Here is a 14368-nt window from a genome sequence, read left to right as displayed (position 1 = left end):
CCACTTTGCTGTCCTGCATGCCCTCAAAGGCATGGCCACAGTATAAAACATAATTAAATGCACAGCAGTTACATTTTCTTAGAGTGATATGAAAATGCAAATTAAAAAAAAAAAAGCCCTCCTTTTTTGTTTTCTCAGAGGACAAGTGAGGAAAGGCAGGAATTTCTGGGCGGTGGTTTTGGTAGTCATTGACCTCTGGAACGTGCTGGGTGGAGGCACAGTCCCATAGTGGCAAGGACCTGCTCACTTCTGCAGCTCTGTCTTCAGCTTTTGCTTCTGCAGAAGAGAGCACCATGTCTGCCTTGCACAAGTCACCATGGAGGGCAGAGGTGGAATTTCTTTCCAACTTATTAGGCATATTTTATTTAAAAACTGCTCAGACTAGTGTCCATGTAAAATGATTTATTGATAACATTCTGCCAATACAATTAGTGGAGTTGAAAGAGGTTGTATTTCAGAAACTTCTGATGGAAAACCTTTTGGGGGAAATAACTTTTTATGAAATATTCATAAATCAAGGATGAGAATGAAAGGAAGCATCCCCTGTGGGATGGCACTCCCTGGACTGTGCAGGAGAGACGTTTGGGTATTGGTTCTCCTTGACTGTCTCCCATGCTAGAGCTGTTACAAACAATTCAAAATACTTCAGGGCAGAGAGAGCAGGACTGATTTCATAAACCTCGGATTTGGTTTTCCTCCAGGAATACTCAAAATCCTGTTCTATTTCTCTTCAACTTTGCCAGGGAGCGCCCAGCTGCAGCCTGCTTTGCACTGAGGTGATCTCCCACTGCTAGTCTTCCAAAGGAATATTGGTGAATGAAAATACTGAAAAGCTTTAGCTTTGTTGCAGTAAAGTAAGGAAACAGATGCTGTGATGACAACATAAATAGCAATAAAACTCTGGATAAAACCTCAAGCTTACAGTCTTACAACCAGTATCAGCAATTACATCGCTATAGTGATGTACACAAGCTGGGGTGAGAGCTTCCCTGGAGTGGCTTTGCACATTTGGTGTGGAACCCCTACTGAAACAATAGAAAACCACCCAAGGAAGGTAGCCTGACTGTAGAAGTGTACAGTTCCTGGTAGAGGTGTCCTGCTACCACTGTCAGCAAAGACCTGCCGTGTATGTCTTGGTATTTCCAGGCCTTGGTCTAAAAAGCCCTTGAGTGAGTGTCACCTGAGCTCATGCTCAGGAAGGGCAGTTTTCATAAGTTGTTGAAAAGCTGCAAAGAATCATGAGATGTGGAAAAGCCAGAAATACAGACAATTAAAGGTGTAAAATTTACAAAAGCACTCAATGGCATATACATTGCTCTCCCAGTTAATGCCTCTCTCATTTGACTTTCTACCATTCGTAAGAATGTCTGGAGACTTGCATGACAATTTCTTTGCCTCTTGAGAAGTCCTGACAAAACCTGAAGATGTTCTGGATCCCACAGATAGGAAGTTAGGTCTGCAGCGCTGACCTCCTTTGACTTGGAGTCTACAGAGAGAGAGAGAGGTTCTTTTATGAACCACATGGTGCCCTGGATGCATAGTGTCACTTCTGGTTTTTTTGTTTCTTAGCGTGGTTTTAAATACTGTACTAAGTCACTGCAGTACACCTCTGGCAGTTCCATTTCTTTTTGACAACAGAACTGTTCTAAAGCTGAAGGTTTTCTGTAGGACCACACATTATGGAGTTGTATGCTGTGTGCTTGTCTTGTCACAAGAACTTCAGTTCCCTTAGTGTAAAAGCACCCTGTGACGCTCAATGAGTGTGTGGGTAGTGACAGCACAAAAGAAAGGAGTATTCTGGTTAGGACATTAATACCTTAAGACTCATTGAAATCCATTGAAATGCTACTAGCTTGTTCTTTTTCCACTCATTTGAAGGCTTTTACAGCTAAGTTTGTTGAAACTGAGCACACTTTTAGCCATGCTTTAGAGGAATATAAATGTCAGTCAGAGCCGTTGCTTTTTTATGTTCTCCTTCCACTTTATTATGGATTGATCCATTTAGTTTATGGGGATCATAAAGCAAGTACACTTTGATTTTATTTATGAGCACGTGTTTTGTTTTATATATGAGCTCTGTGGGTAGAAGTTTCTCATTGCAGTACAACAACATTCTCAAGGAACTCTGCTTGCTTCAATAGCCTGAGATTAAAGTTATTCCTATATTCTAGTGCCATAATAACATTTAGGAGAGTTACTACAGGGTATGGACCCCTAAACAATCTCTCAGATGTCCGACAGCTTTAGAAGAACTGCAGCAATTGGTTCATAAACTGTTTTCCTATTTGTCCCATTAAGGTTTTGTTGAAGACGATGCGTAGCCTTATTGGCAAATGTTGAGCCTGGCTGAAATTGTTCTTTGTATGATAAACTTTACTGTAGCTTGGCTTTTAATGGAAGAACAAATTATGAACTAGAAATGTGGGTATGTTTTCAGGTTTGGTGAAACCTCTGCTCTGAAATGCATTCCATTACTAAGAGCAAGGGAAATGTGGCAAGGACGTATGAGCCCAACTTGAAGATGGTTTCAGCAAATGTGTTTAACAATGATGCAAAAATATATGATGCAATAGCCTTGCTTAGGTGAGATACAGAATGTTTTTAATACATGGAGCAGAATTCCATAAATCTGTAATTCTTTCTTCCTGATAGTCATATCATCTTATTTTATGGAGCCTGGCGATCAGTGCTCTTTTCTGTTAGTAAGACTTGGACTTTAATTTTGCTCACTTGTCTCAACTTACTGTTAGTGATTTGAAGTTATTTGCAAACACTATGATTGAAATGAGGAGTTTTGATTCGTCATATTTAGACTTTTGATATATCTATATTTTTATTCTTGTCTCTTTTCGTATAGAGTTGCAGAGTCTTCTGAAAATTGGCCCATTAATTTAGTTTTCTGATTTGCATTTTTAGAGATCAACTTAACAGTAAGTACAATCTTGTGGTAATAAGAAAAAAAAATTCAAATGTATTTTGGGATCTCAGCTTTGAGAATAGTGGTAATTGCTGGTTCAAAGCTATTACTGCCAGTCTGGGTAGTTTGAGGGTAAAAAATGTTTCTGGTTAACCTTGATAAGAGCATAATGTATAACTAGCCATAAACTTATTATCTGTAATTCAGGGGCCAGCTGAAGTTGTTGCAGGTGAAATCCTGAACACAGGCCATCAGGAATTTAATTAGCAATATGCATTAATTTAAAAAGAGAACCTGAAGTGTTTGCATTCATATGCACGCAATTAGAAGCTGATGGTGCTCATGTGTATGCAGTGCTGTTTGTGGGCTTCGTGGGAACTGCAGAGTGTTTGCAGGCTGCAACAGCGGGGCCACAAACAAGATGTGTGGGAGGTGGTTAAGGATGAGCATTCTTAAATTTTTTTCTTAATTTTGTTCAGCACAACTTAGCTTATCCATCTGATCTGGTAGCGTGTCAGTTTGTGGGTTTTTTTCCCTTTCTTGCTTTTGTTAATAATGCTGTGACCTATGCTTAGTCGCATCTCTACTTTCACTGCCTGCCCCTCCTGACCAAAGGGCTTGGTGTTGGACTTGTGCCATTGAGAACAGTTGGAACACTGGTAGTGGATGTTGCCAGTTCTTCAGCCCAGTTTGGGAATCAATCATCTCTTTAATAGTTTTACTTCCTGATTTAGGAGTAGTCAAATGATCCAAGTTACTCTGATGTTGAGGCTGAAAACTCCTTGCTCTAATTTGATCTGAATCACTGTAAGTCAGTTTATGTGCTCAGCTCGTGACCACCGATTCTTTTCCACTGTTTCATGAAGCAACTGTGTACTCTGTGTATTCTACAGAGCATGTTGGCTGCTTTGTTTCCCCAGAGACAGATTCATTGTAGCTTTCTTTTTTGTATGTTATCATGCTTCGGTTTTGGTAATTCCAGTCAGATTTAACTGCATGTTGTTTAGCTTAAGGGTCAGTGAATGCTATTTTTGTGTGGCACTCAGTACTGAAGTGTCAGAATGCAGAAGATTAAGTCTATCTTGGTTTATTGATCTCAGCTTCTGAAACCTAAGTTACAATTTCTGAGTTTGTTTCTATGTAAGAGGAAATGAATGTGTGTTCATTCATGTAAGCTTGTTCTCTAGAGTAAAGCATGCATTTAAAGTAGAGCTCTTTGTAACTCATAAAGTCTGAGGTATGATCTTGATTACAGAAATTGAGTGATAAATACATTGTTTGTTTGTTTGCTTTAAAGAGAGAATATTAAGGCTCTGGGTTTTAATTTACACACCAGGATTTAAAAAAAGACGGGTTTAGTTAGCAGATGTGCCTGTAACCACATAGCTCAGATGGCAGAAGGTCCTGATAGCAGTGCTTGCCATAGCCAACAGATAACGCACACTCCATCTCCTTGCAGTGACAGCACTGATTGTGCCTGCCAGACTATTCTATTCTGCAGGGGGTGGAGGGGGAGGGGAAATCTGATTAAAGGAAGAAAATTGAATTTGAAGAAGACTTGGTGTCTTGTTTTTGCAGTACTAAACGCAGGCTTAATCCTGATTGCATGCTGTGGATATGCAGTATATAAATGAAAGTGCTGCTCTTTGTTTCTGCGAGTGATCACTCGACTCAGGAGCACTGTGAGCAGTATGAGTTTGCCCAGGGAGTCCACAGCACTATGCTTCAGGCACACAGATATATGCTGATTATTTACATCTGTCGGTCTTCATAAAATTACGAGGATGTGAGCAATAAGTCTAGCATTTTTCTTGATATTATTTTTTTTCTCTTTGTAGGTGTTAGATAGAATCTGTCAGTGAAAGACATCTTGCCCTTAATTCTTGCGACATGAGGAATTTGACTGGAAGGATGGGAAGAGGAAGGGAAAAAAAGACAAAAGGCAGTGCCAGAACTAATGGCAGGACTTTAAATTGTCTTTTCCTTAAAAACAGCATTTAAAGATGGATCAGCATTATGGGTTTCTGTTAATAAGAGCATGACAGGAACATATACCACTGCCAGGCTGTTGGCAACGTGGTCTGTTCCAACAGGAGAAGTGTGATTCTGAGGCAGCAGAGGCTGGCAGCGAGCCTCGTGGGGAAGTGGGAGCAGGAAGCTGGTGCCTGCATTAGCAAGGACTGGAGGGGCGAGGACAGCCACCAGGGTAGGGCAGGGAAGGCAGCCCAGGGGATGCCCTGCTTCAATGATGGGAATGGAGTACATGGTCTTGACAGAGACCCCTCCTGTCCTCAGCAGTTCTGCGATCTGCATGGAGCAGCCTGCAGACAAGTGAGAGGGCATGAGCAAGCTGCTTGCAGCTCAGCTCCTGCCCTGCTCTTGTGTTCCCCAGCTGTGCTGTGGGGTCAGGCTGTGGGGCTGGACTCAGTTTGCTGGCTGTGCTGAGCTTCCTTCTCCCATTCCCAGCTGGGCCCAGCAGAGAAGTGATGCTGCAGTGAGCAGCGGGAAGAGAATCCCTGCCCATAGGAGCATCTTCAGTTGCTCTCTTCTACCATAACTCTTCATCCAAGTGTTTTTCTTTCTCCTTTTTCCTTCTGAAAACATTCAGTATCCCCTGGATATTGACGTTTTTGTGTAGGCAAAAAGGAACATGGTGACACTTGACAGGAAGGAGGCTGCTAGTCCCTGTTCTGATTACAGCTTCATTAGTGTAAGTCTGGACTTCACAAGGAGGTTTTCAGCTGATATCTAGCTTTTACCATTTTGCTGGTTCTACTTGAGGAAAAATGCAGAAGATGCAAGAAGATTGCAGTAGGATACTTAATTTAAATTGGTGTTTTAACTTGGTATTTACTCTTTGAAACTCAAGGATTAGCTAATACTGAGTTGGAATTGTTCTCTCCACCTGATCAGGCTTTGATGAGGTAAAGTCCATAGGACCTGAGGCCATAGCCCCACTGCTTCATTCCGTCATTTAATGTTTTGCCTTCAGCGGATATCCTTGCAGATAGGATTTCCTTGATGCAACTATAGAAACAGTTGCAGGTGTATAGAAATGCCCTGGCTTCCAGTGTATGCATTGTTTGAATCCAAACCAAAGACCCTAAGGCAAAAATAGCTTACCTCCAGAGAGATGGCCATGCCAGACCCACACGGGAGGCTGCTACCCAGTTGCTTGTTAGAATTCTCTCCTGTTGGATCACAGTCCTGCAGACTGTGCTCACTAGCTTCATGTGCTGGGTCTTATTGTGCAAGTTGTTCATGTGTTGATGTCTTACTGCTAGGTTTATCTTACAGTGCTGGAGTAATTTCCTGAGTAAGCAAGGGAAGAATTACTGGGGAAAACCCCTGATTTTCTAACCTTTTTTTCCCCTTGCAATGTGTTGTGTAAAACTGGAGACTATTGTAAAGCATAAATTAAGAAAAGTGATGTTTGTGTTAGTTTTAATTACTTGGTCTTGTTAGTATCTCCCATATTTTAATGCTTTGCAAATAGCTTTGAAAACTCCAGAAATCATCACTGCTATGTTACCAGAGTTTGTTTAGAATACTTAGCCTTTCAGGAGCTTCTGAAATGTGGATTATTTTGTATTTTCCTTTGTTTTTAATTCTTACATGATCCCTCTTTTCAGATTTCAAATTATAATCTATTTCCTGATGCATTGCTGACGCCCCCGTGAGCCATGTCAGAAGTACTTCCAGGTCAGATCCCCTTTAAAAGATTCTGCTTTGCAAATATATAAAACTTTCTCATTTTTCTTCTTCTTCCCAGGCCCATCTTTTGCTTTCATTCTGCATTTACAAATGAAAAAGAGCAAAACCTTTCATTTATTTTTGACAGCACCTTTTTGAATAAACTCTCAGTTTGGCTTTTTAAAAATAATTGCTATACAAAAAAGCCTCATTTCAGTTAAAGGCAAATCAGTTTTTTTCTGTTCGTAATGGTATTTTCTGTCTCTTTCTTCAAGCTCTGTAAGTCTCATTACGTGACTGAGAAACAAAATAAATAAAAGTCATTCAAGTAATAGTGTTATTTATATTATTGTTATGCTTAATGAATTGGGACTTCTTCCTGTTAAGCACATGACACTGGTGAAAGTTTGTAGTTATGCTGCCATACAATAAAAGTATATTTCTGGGACTGATATCTTATGTATAGCAAGCCAGAATAATCAATGAATTGCTATGGTAGATCCTCAGCCTACCAAAATGCTGTCTTAAAGCACTTTAATGTTGATAGTATTTTTTCTGTTCTTCGTTCTGTACCTGAGTCCAGTCTTTATTTTCTTGAGATGCCCTGTTTTCCTTGCTTATAACTTACTACTGTAAATGTGCTCTTGCTGCAGTATGTATTGACGCAGGCATGCTTGATCTGCTTGCCCATTTTTGCTTGTGTTTTAGCTTAAAGAAAGTTGATTACTGAGGCTCTGATGGGAGCTGTTGCTCAAATTGTCTGGGGTGCAATTTGTACATCTATAAAATAGAGTGCAATAAAACCAGGTTGGGGCAATTGGAAGCACCCACTAGTCTGGCAGGGAAATGGTGTGCCCATCCTTTGCTTTGCTCCTTCCTTATCATCAGAGTTGAGCCATAATCTCATTGCAGTGGGAGCACTGACCTCTTGAATGCTGGCATGGCTGAGATGGTCAGGAGTGAGTGAAGGCAGTGCAGGCCTTCCCAAGTGCTCCTTTTGAGTAGTTTGTTTCCACACCCAGAAATCTTGGCTGAAAAGCCAATGTTGTCTGACGGGAAAATTGTAATGCACATATTGGACCTTTTGGATGCTCTGTTACTGATGAAGATGTAAAGAAGAACTCTCTACAGGAATAAACTACCAACAACCACCGTAAACCTAGAAACAGAAACACATTTCAGAAGTGAGCAGAAAAGTAATATCTGTTTATGGTGCCAGATGCTCCGGCAGATGTAACAGTCCAGGATTGAGCCCTGCTCCTCTCCTAACCCCAATCAAAGTCAGTGATGGTGGAGGGGCAGATCTCAGGCAGGGATGAATGGGTTTTGCACGAACACAACTCCAAGATGTCACAGAAAGCCCTAGGTGGGTGCTGCTGCTTGTTTCTGTTGTCTGCCCCATGTGACTCATGGGCAGAAGTACAGGAGGAAGTTGCATTTCCTTGAAACTTTTAAATATAAAGCTGAGATAGACGTCTTCTGTGAAAAGTGAGGCAAGCTAGCTTTCTTTTTCCTTGTGCTGTTCTGTTCTGCAAGTTAGAGTTTCTTTGATTAAGCTTTCCCTTGCATTTCAATATTTTCCAATGCTTTACTTACTCCTGGTCTGGTAGCAATTTCTGCCCTTGAAACCTAAGTCCTGACTTTATATTTCATCTCTTTTCTTCTCTGTTGTAGTTTCCTTTCTTCCCACCTTCATTTCTCATTGAGAGAGGTTGGTGCCAGCTGTGCCTCTTGTGAAGCCTGGTCTGGTGTGCAGTGACAGGAGAGGGTGGTGGGATGTTCCTCTCTGCATACACCTGCTGCTGCTGCTGCTGGTCTGCACAGGCTTGGGAGGCAAGCTGGTGTCCAGCAAAAGGTTCATGTGCACATTTTTCTGCTTATGATCAGAAAGCAGCCCAATTTAGTGCCCCGTTTATAAACACTGCTTGGTAACAAAAGACATCAAGTGGAGACTGGAGGCTTTGCTCCAGTCCTTGAGCCACGTGCCAGTGTTTGTCATAAGCCAGCAGGGGAGCTTCATCAATCAGATAAGCAGAAGATAGTACATGCTGCTTCAGTGTCTCAGTGAGCTTATACTTAGGGTATATTTTGATATGTGAAATGCTAGCTGCAGGAGGCCAACGAAAGATAATCTGACAGGCAGATACTTAAACTTTATCTAGGAAGATTATTTTTTAAGTAACTTGTTCAGTGGTGGAAAATAGTGGCAAACATTTTATACAACAAATCGCTTGTAGCAGAGGATGAGAATAAATCAGATTGAGGCTTCAGATTGAGGCTGTTTTATTTACTGATGGAAAAAACACCTCTGGAATGCAAAATAAAACATAATCTAGCACAAATAGGTACTGTGCAATTCTGTGAGTGCAGCAGATCAAAATTATTCTGCCTTAAAAATTTGTTCTTATATATTATTTCCAGAATGTCAGATTTTAACTGATTCAGGACAAGAATATAAAACAATCAGTCTGCAAACATAGGCTTCTCCATGCTTTTAGATTAAAACATGTCCTCTGATAAAACTACGCTGGATCAGGCGCGAACTTTCTATTTGCACTAGTCTACATTGTTTTAAGGTGAGATGCAGGAAGCGACATGTATTGATGCATTTGAGATGTGCACTTAGAGAATTTCTTTCAGCTTTATGATGGCTGTGTTTTAGAAGTCCTTTGTGGCTAGGACTGAAATTGGCAATAGGATGTTTAACCATTGTTTAACCATTACCTAAACACAGGCTGTTGCAGTGTGCATGGGCAGTTCTGAAGCTTTTGCAGTTGAATACAGAGCAGGCAATATGGGTAACCGTGTACTCGTTTGTTAACATTGTGAAGTGCTCCTTTTTGCTCTGTGTGTTTATGCTGATATGCTTTTAAAACCTGAATGTTTAATCTCTCGCAAATCTATACAGCAGTCTATTCTGTCTTGTCAGATGTACAAGGATGCAGCACAGCTCAGCTGGAATGATCTGTCATCAGCTAGCTCGAGTGATAATTTTTCATTCCTCAATAAGCCTCAGACATATTTTTGTGTGCAGTATGAGCAGTTGGTGATACTTGAGAATTAGGAGCGACAGAAAGGGTGCTTCAAGCTGCAGCAGATGGGAGTGATCTATTAATTGGTGTCTTACTTGGTTGGCAGGTGTCAAAAACAGTCACTACTACTGTGTGTGTAAGTTGAGGTGCTCATGGAGTATTTGTACGAATTAGTGGGAGCCACAAATAGGCAGTAAAGTAACAAATGATGGTTTAAACCAAAAAGAAAAGTATTTCTTCATAGTCTAAAACATAGTCTAAAAATCTATTCCCTGAAGAAACTTCATATTTTTTGAAATGTGAACTGTACCTCAGCTGATCAAAATCAGAAACTTGACTATAAGTAGGCAAAACATGGTTTCTATTTAACACTGAAATACATGTACTGCCTCTTAGGATGCATCTTGTATACTTAAGTTTGAAGCTTGCAAGCTGTAGAAATAGTGAGCCAACTTCATCTCTGAAGTGGACCTTTTTTTTCTTTTCCTTCTTTAAGCTGATTGAACTAGAGCAGGGTATTTTATGGAGGGATCCAAAGCACTCTACCCCACCCTGGACTCAAGTACAGTTTTGTGTAATACAGTGCTGTGTCAAACAAGGGGCACCAGTTGTTTCCTCATCTTTCTATCTTCCTTGTCACTCTTCTGCCGTAGAAGCAGAGAATCATTAAGGTTGGAGAAGACCTTTAAGATCATTCAATCCAACCATCAACCCATCACCACCAGGCCCTCAAATATATAAAATAATTACAGGGTTACCGAGGAATCGCTGTATTATGAGTAGCCCTTCCTGTTGTAAGGGACTCAATAAACACCCTCACTAAGAGCCTGCAATGCTCAGAACTTTCATTACCCTTTCCCATAAAGGGGAAGGAAAAAAAATAATGTAAATTTCAGGTGTGAGGAGGCAGGGGCTGAGTGGGCAATCATACTGACAGAAAATGAAGAAGGAGCAACATCTGTGCACAATCTATTGAGAAATGTCTCTGATTTACTGCTTCCTAGTAATGGGCACCAGAGAAGTTGTTCCCCTCTTGCACCCCCGAGGTAGTGGTGAAGTCCTGGAATGAGACGAGAGCAGGGGACAGCTCCTGGGCCTTGATGCATTTGCTGAGGGCTGTTCTCCTTGTCCCCAGCCTGATGGGCATGAAGGAGCTCAGACATGAAGAAACACCTCACTGATACAGGGTCAAGCCTTCTGCTTGTCTTCTCAGCTCCATGGTGATGATCTCATTGTATTTCTCTGCCTGTTTTTCTCTATTTTATAAGCTAAGCTGTTTTTTTGTTCTCTTACCCACGTAGATTACAGTGATTCTAGCAGAAGCCAAAATACTACATAACACAAGTGTTTCATTGCTGCCTCTGTTGCTTTCCTAGTCGATTCCGGTGTGGACGCGCTGGCAGTGTTTATGGCAAGCAGCAGCACGACAGACGTGGTGAATCGCAACGGCCCTGCCACGCCGCCCAACACCCTCAGCCTGCGCTCCTCTCACAACGAGCTGCTGAACGCTGAGATCCGGCACACCGAGAGCAAGAACAGCACTCCTCCGAAATGCAGGAAGAAGTACGCGCTGACTAACATCCAGACAGCCATGGGCCTCTCAGACCCGGCAGCGCAGCCCCTCCTGGGGAGCAGCTCTGCCAATATGAAGCTGGTGAAGAATGGAGAAAACCAGCTGAGGAAAGCTGCTGAGCAAGGCCAGCAGGATCCCAACAAGAACCTCAACACCACGGCTGGCGTCAGTGTGACTTCTGAGAAGTTTGAAGGCAAAGAGCCGATCCCACAGGACTCCTCCAGCTGTGAAATATTGCCCTCACAGCCCAGGAGGACCAAGAGCTTCCTGAATTACTATGCAGACCTGGAGACATCTACCAGAGAGCTGGAGCAGAGCTTTGCTGCAATGGAAGATAAATCTGCACAAAACAACAGCCAGGCTTCCACCATTATTGTCAATGGGGAAGTCTTGCCCCGGAAGCAAAACAAGCAGTCAAGCCCAGAGGATGGCCAAACTGCCACAGTGTCCTCGAGTCCTGAGACTAAGAAGGACCATCCCAAAACGGGGGCCAAAACAGACTGCGCACTGCACAGGATTCAGAACCTGGCTCCAAGTGATGAGGACTCCAGCTGGACTACACTGTCCCAGGACAGCGCTTCGCCGAGCTCTCCTGATGAAACAGGTAGGCAGCAGCACCTGCTTAGTTTTTGGAACATGGGGCTGAGCCTTCCCAGCTGGCAAAAGGAAGGAGTAGGGCAGTTCTGCTGTGTTTTTACAGGGGTGTGAATTGCATCCAAACGTGGATGCTGCTTGGCCAGCACACAGGTCCCTTCCTGTTTGGTCCTAGTGCCTTACAGTTTGGCTTGGAAAAGGCACCATCAAATGCTTTAGATAGGATCCTAAAAGCTGTGAGACCCGAAGTTTCACTGTAACTCCAAACTGCTTCAACAATGTCAGTAATATGCAAACTTCACAACTGCCATTTTATTAATAATCACCCCAGTGCTCAGTGAGTCTGTGTTCTGAGGTGTACACAATTGCTTGGAGATGTTCAACTATTGCTATTTGCCTATGGATAGCAAGGAAAAGCTTTTCTGAGTATGAAGTGTTGCTTTTGAGCAAATATTTTCAGGTTTGGTAGAGATTTTAGTTTTCTAATTAAAATCTTTTTGAGCCCTCAGTCATTTGATTATATGCTTTTATTTAAAAGGGAAAGAAACTTAATTTGGGTCATTTAATTAATGCGTTTCATTGTTGGCTTGTTTTTGTTTTTGTTTTTTTGCAAAGCAGTTTCATGCAGTAATTCAGAAGTTGAAATCATAGCATATTTTGAAAGACTGGGCCCATTTACAACGTGTCTTTATTATTTTTAAAACTGCAGAGCTCTCATTTACCCTAGTTAATAGGCTTCATCATTTAGCGTTTTTTTAATATCCAAGCCAATCATTAATGATACAACTTTGTCAAAATGAGGGGAGGCAGTGTAATTCTTGAGGGTGATGTGGAGCTAAACAAATTTATCTTAAGTTGTTTGTATTTAAAGTGATTTCATTATTACTGTATATAAGTTTTGTGCTGTTTGGAGGCTGTAGTGATCCAAATTCACAGCTTCCTTACCTGTCTGTAGCATTTGTGACGGTGTACTTTGGATGTGATTGTAATAACAGTGAGTTTGGGTTTTAGTGTGAGAGTTCAGTCACAGCAGAAGGTCCCTACTGCTGTGTGGCAAATAATGGATCTTTCGATCTTTTTTGATGTGTGACAAACCTTTGCAACTATAGAATTTTTTGTATAGTCATCTCTTCCTGTGAAAACTGAACGTATTTTCCATTTACTGAGATTGCTGTTTGTGTTAGTATTATTTCTCAAGATATATGATATGCATGCCATCACTGATTAGCATTTTCTGGAGAAAACATCAGTATGTTTTAGATAACAGTGCCGAGTTTGTTAGCTCTGGCTAACAAACTTGCCCAAGGCTTGACAACGGAAAAATGTGGATAGAGAATTTATGTTCAGTGAAAATTAAATTAGCATAATTCCAAGTAACTTAATTAAATAAGGGTCACTCAGGATGAGCTACTACAAGTTTTGTCTCTTTTACTCTTAATTAACGTGTTTAATTTCTTCCTTCCAAGCTGTATGTTACCATTGTGTGACATCTGAGCTCTTTCGGCACTCGGAAAAGAGAATTTTCTGAGCTCTTTAGGATCTTTCAGTTGTGCTTGGGCTTCATAGGACGGGCACCACTGGGCTTCTCGCTGCCACTGCACTTGGGCAGAAGGAAAGCATCATGTATGGTCTTCAGTCCTTGTGCTTCTGCAGTAAATGCCAGCAGCCAAAGGGAGAAAGGCATCCAGGAGAAAAATCTGCAAAAGCAGACAGCTTTAGTTTATATGGCTTCTGGGAAGGAAAAAAAAGATAGAGTTTCAAGAACAGTTAATCTGTTAAATAGTGCAATGCAGCAGATGTGTGGAGAATTATTAATGTTCAGTCCAGAGACTATATTTAGCACTTTAGCATACATAGGAATGTGATAGAAATACCATTTACCTCACAGTACATGGTTGAAAATTGCAATAGTCTGCTTTCATGTATTTTAAATTGCTTCATCTTCCTCCTCCCTCTATGAACAACTCACTGTTCAAATCTTGGATAACTGAGTGATTGAGGGTTTGCTTGCTTTGTTTCTGGAAGTATGTTACTCAAAGACCCTGAAGAATTAGTTCTTATTTTTTGTGTGCAGTAGGAACACATCATTACTGTTCAGACAAAATCCAAGGCAGGAAACTTCTTTGTGATCTAATGGAAAGGTGCTTTTGAAAGATTTGACACTTTTTCTGAGTGGGGAGGAAACAATGAGACAACCAATTCAACCTTCCCACTCAAGGGGGAAGGCTCTTGGCAGATGGATTTGTATCTCGAAATGAGAATATGAATCAAAGAGAGGAGTCAAAAGGGCAATCCTCCTCCTTTCGGGCAGCACTGCTGCTGAATGTGACTGCTATTGAGCACATGCTTGCCTGCTGCTGCTCTCTCAACAAATCCAGGATGTCAGTTTAATGGCTGGTTACAAATAAACAAGTTCAGCTCAGCACAAAAATGGCAGCAGTGAGCCTGGCCCTTGGGGAGGGAGAGTTGGGATCTTGCAAATGGAGCCTGCTATTCTGAAACAGTAGTGTGTGTGGGTAGAACAGCCCTCTAATACAATAAAAATTGCAGCAAATCAGG

The 14368-nt window shown here is 41.5% G+C and overlaps 1 protein-coding gene across 17 annotated transcripts in view; it reads left to right on the top strand.

The window, feature by feature from the left end:
- The window catches only part of APBB2 (amyloid beta precursor protein binding family B member 2), a 157571-nt gene that overhangs the window by 55142 nt on the left and 88061 nt on the right, over positions 1-14368 (top strand). For 11 of the 17 annotated variants that reach the window (XR_006167661.1, XR_006167660.1, XR_006167659.1 and 8 more), the window contains one exon: positions 11019-11819. Coding sequence is in view for 14 of the 17 variants with exons in the window: in XM_042811929.1 (XP_042667863.1) it covers positions 11019-11819 (801 nt within the window). In the remaining 3 variants the exon portion in view is untranslated. Of the gene's footprint in view, positions 1-2857; positions 2931-6549; positions 6620-11018; positions 11820-14368 lie in introns of all 17 variants that reach the window. The other 6 variants (XM_042811939.1, XM_042811936.1, XM_042811938.1 and 3 more) reach the window with 2 other exon arrangements.

Source organism: Centrocercus urophasianus, unplaced genomic scaffold (assembly GCF_019232065.1).
Source record: "Centrocercus urophasianus isolate 14NV4802_14NV808 unplaced genomic scaffold, USGS_Curo_1.0 seq_13, whole genome shotgun sequence".
NCBI classification, from domain to species: Eukaryota; Metazoa; Chordata; class Aves; order Galliformes; family Phasianidae; genus Centrocercus; species Centrocercus urophasianus.
Note: the sequence above shows the minus strand (reverse complement) of the source record. Positions and strands in the feature narration are given on the sequence as shown.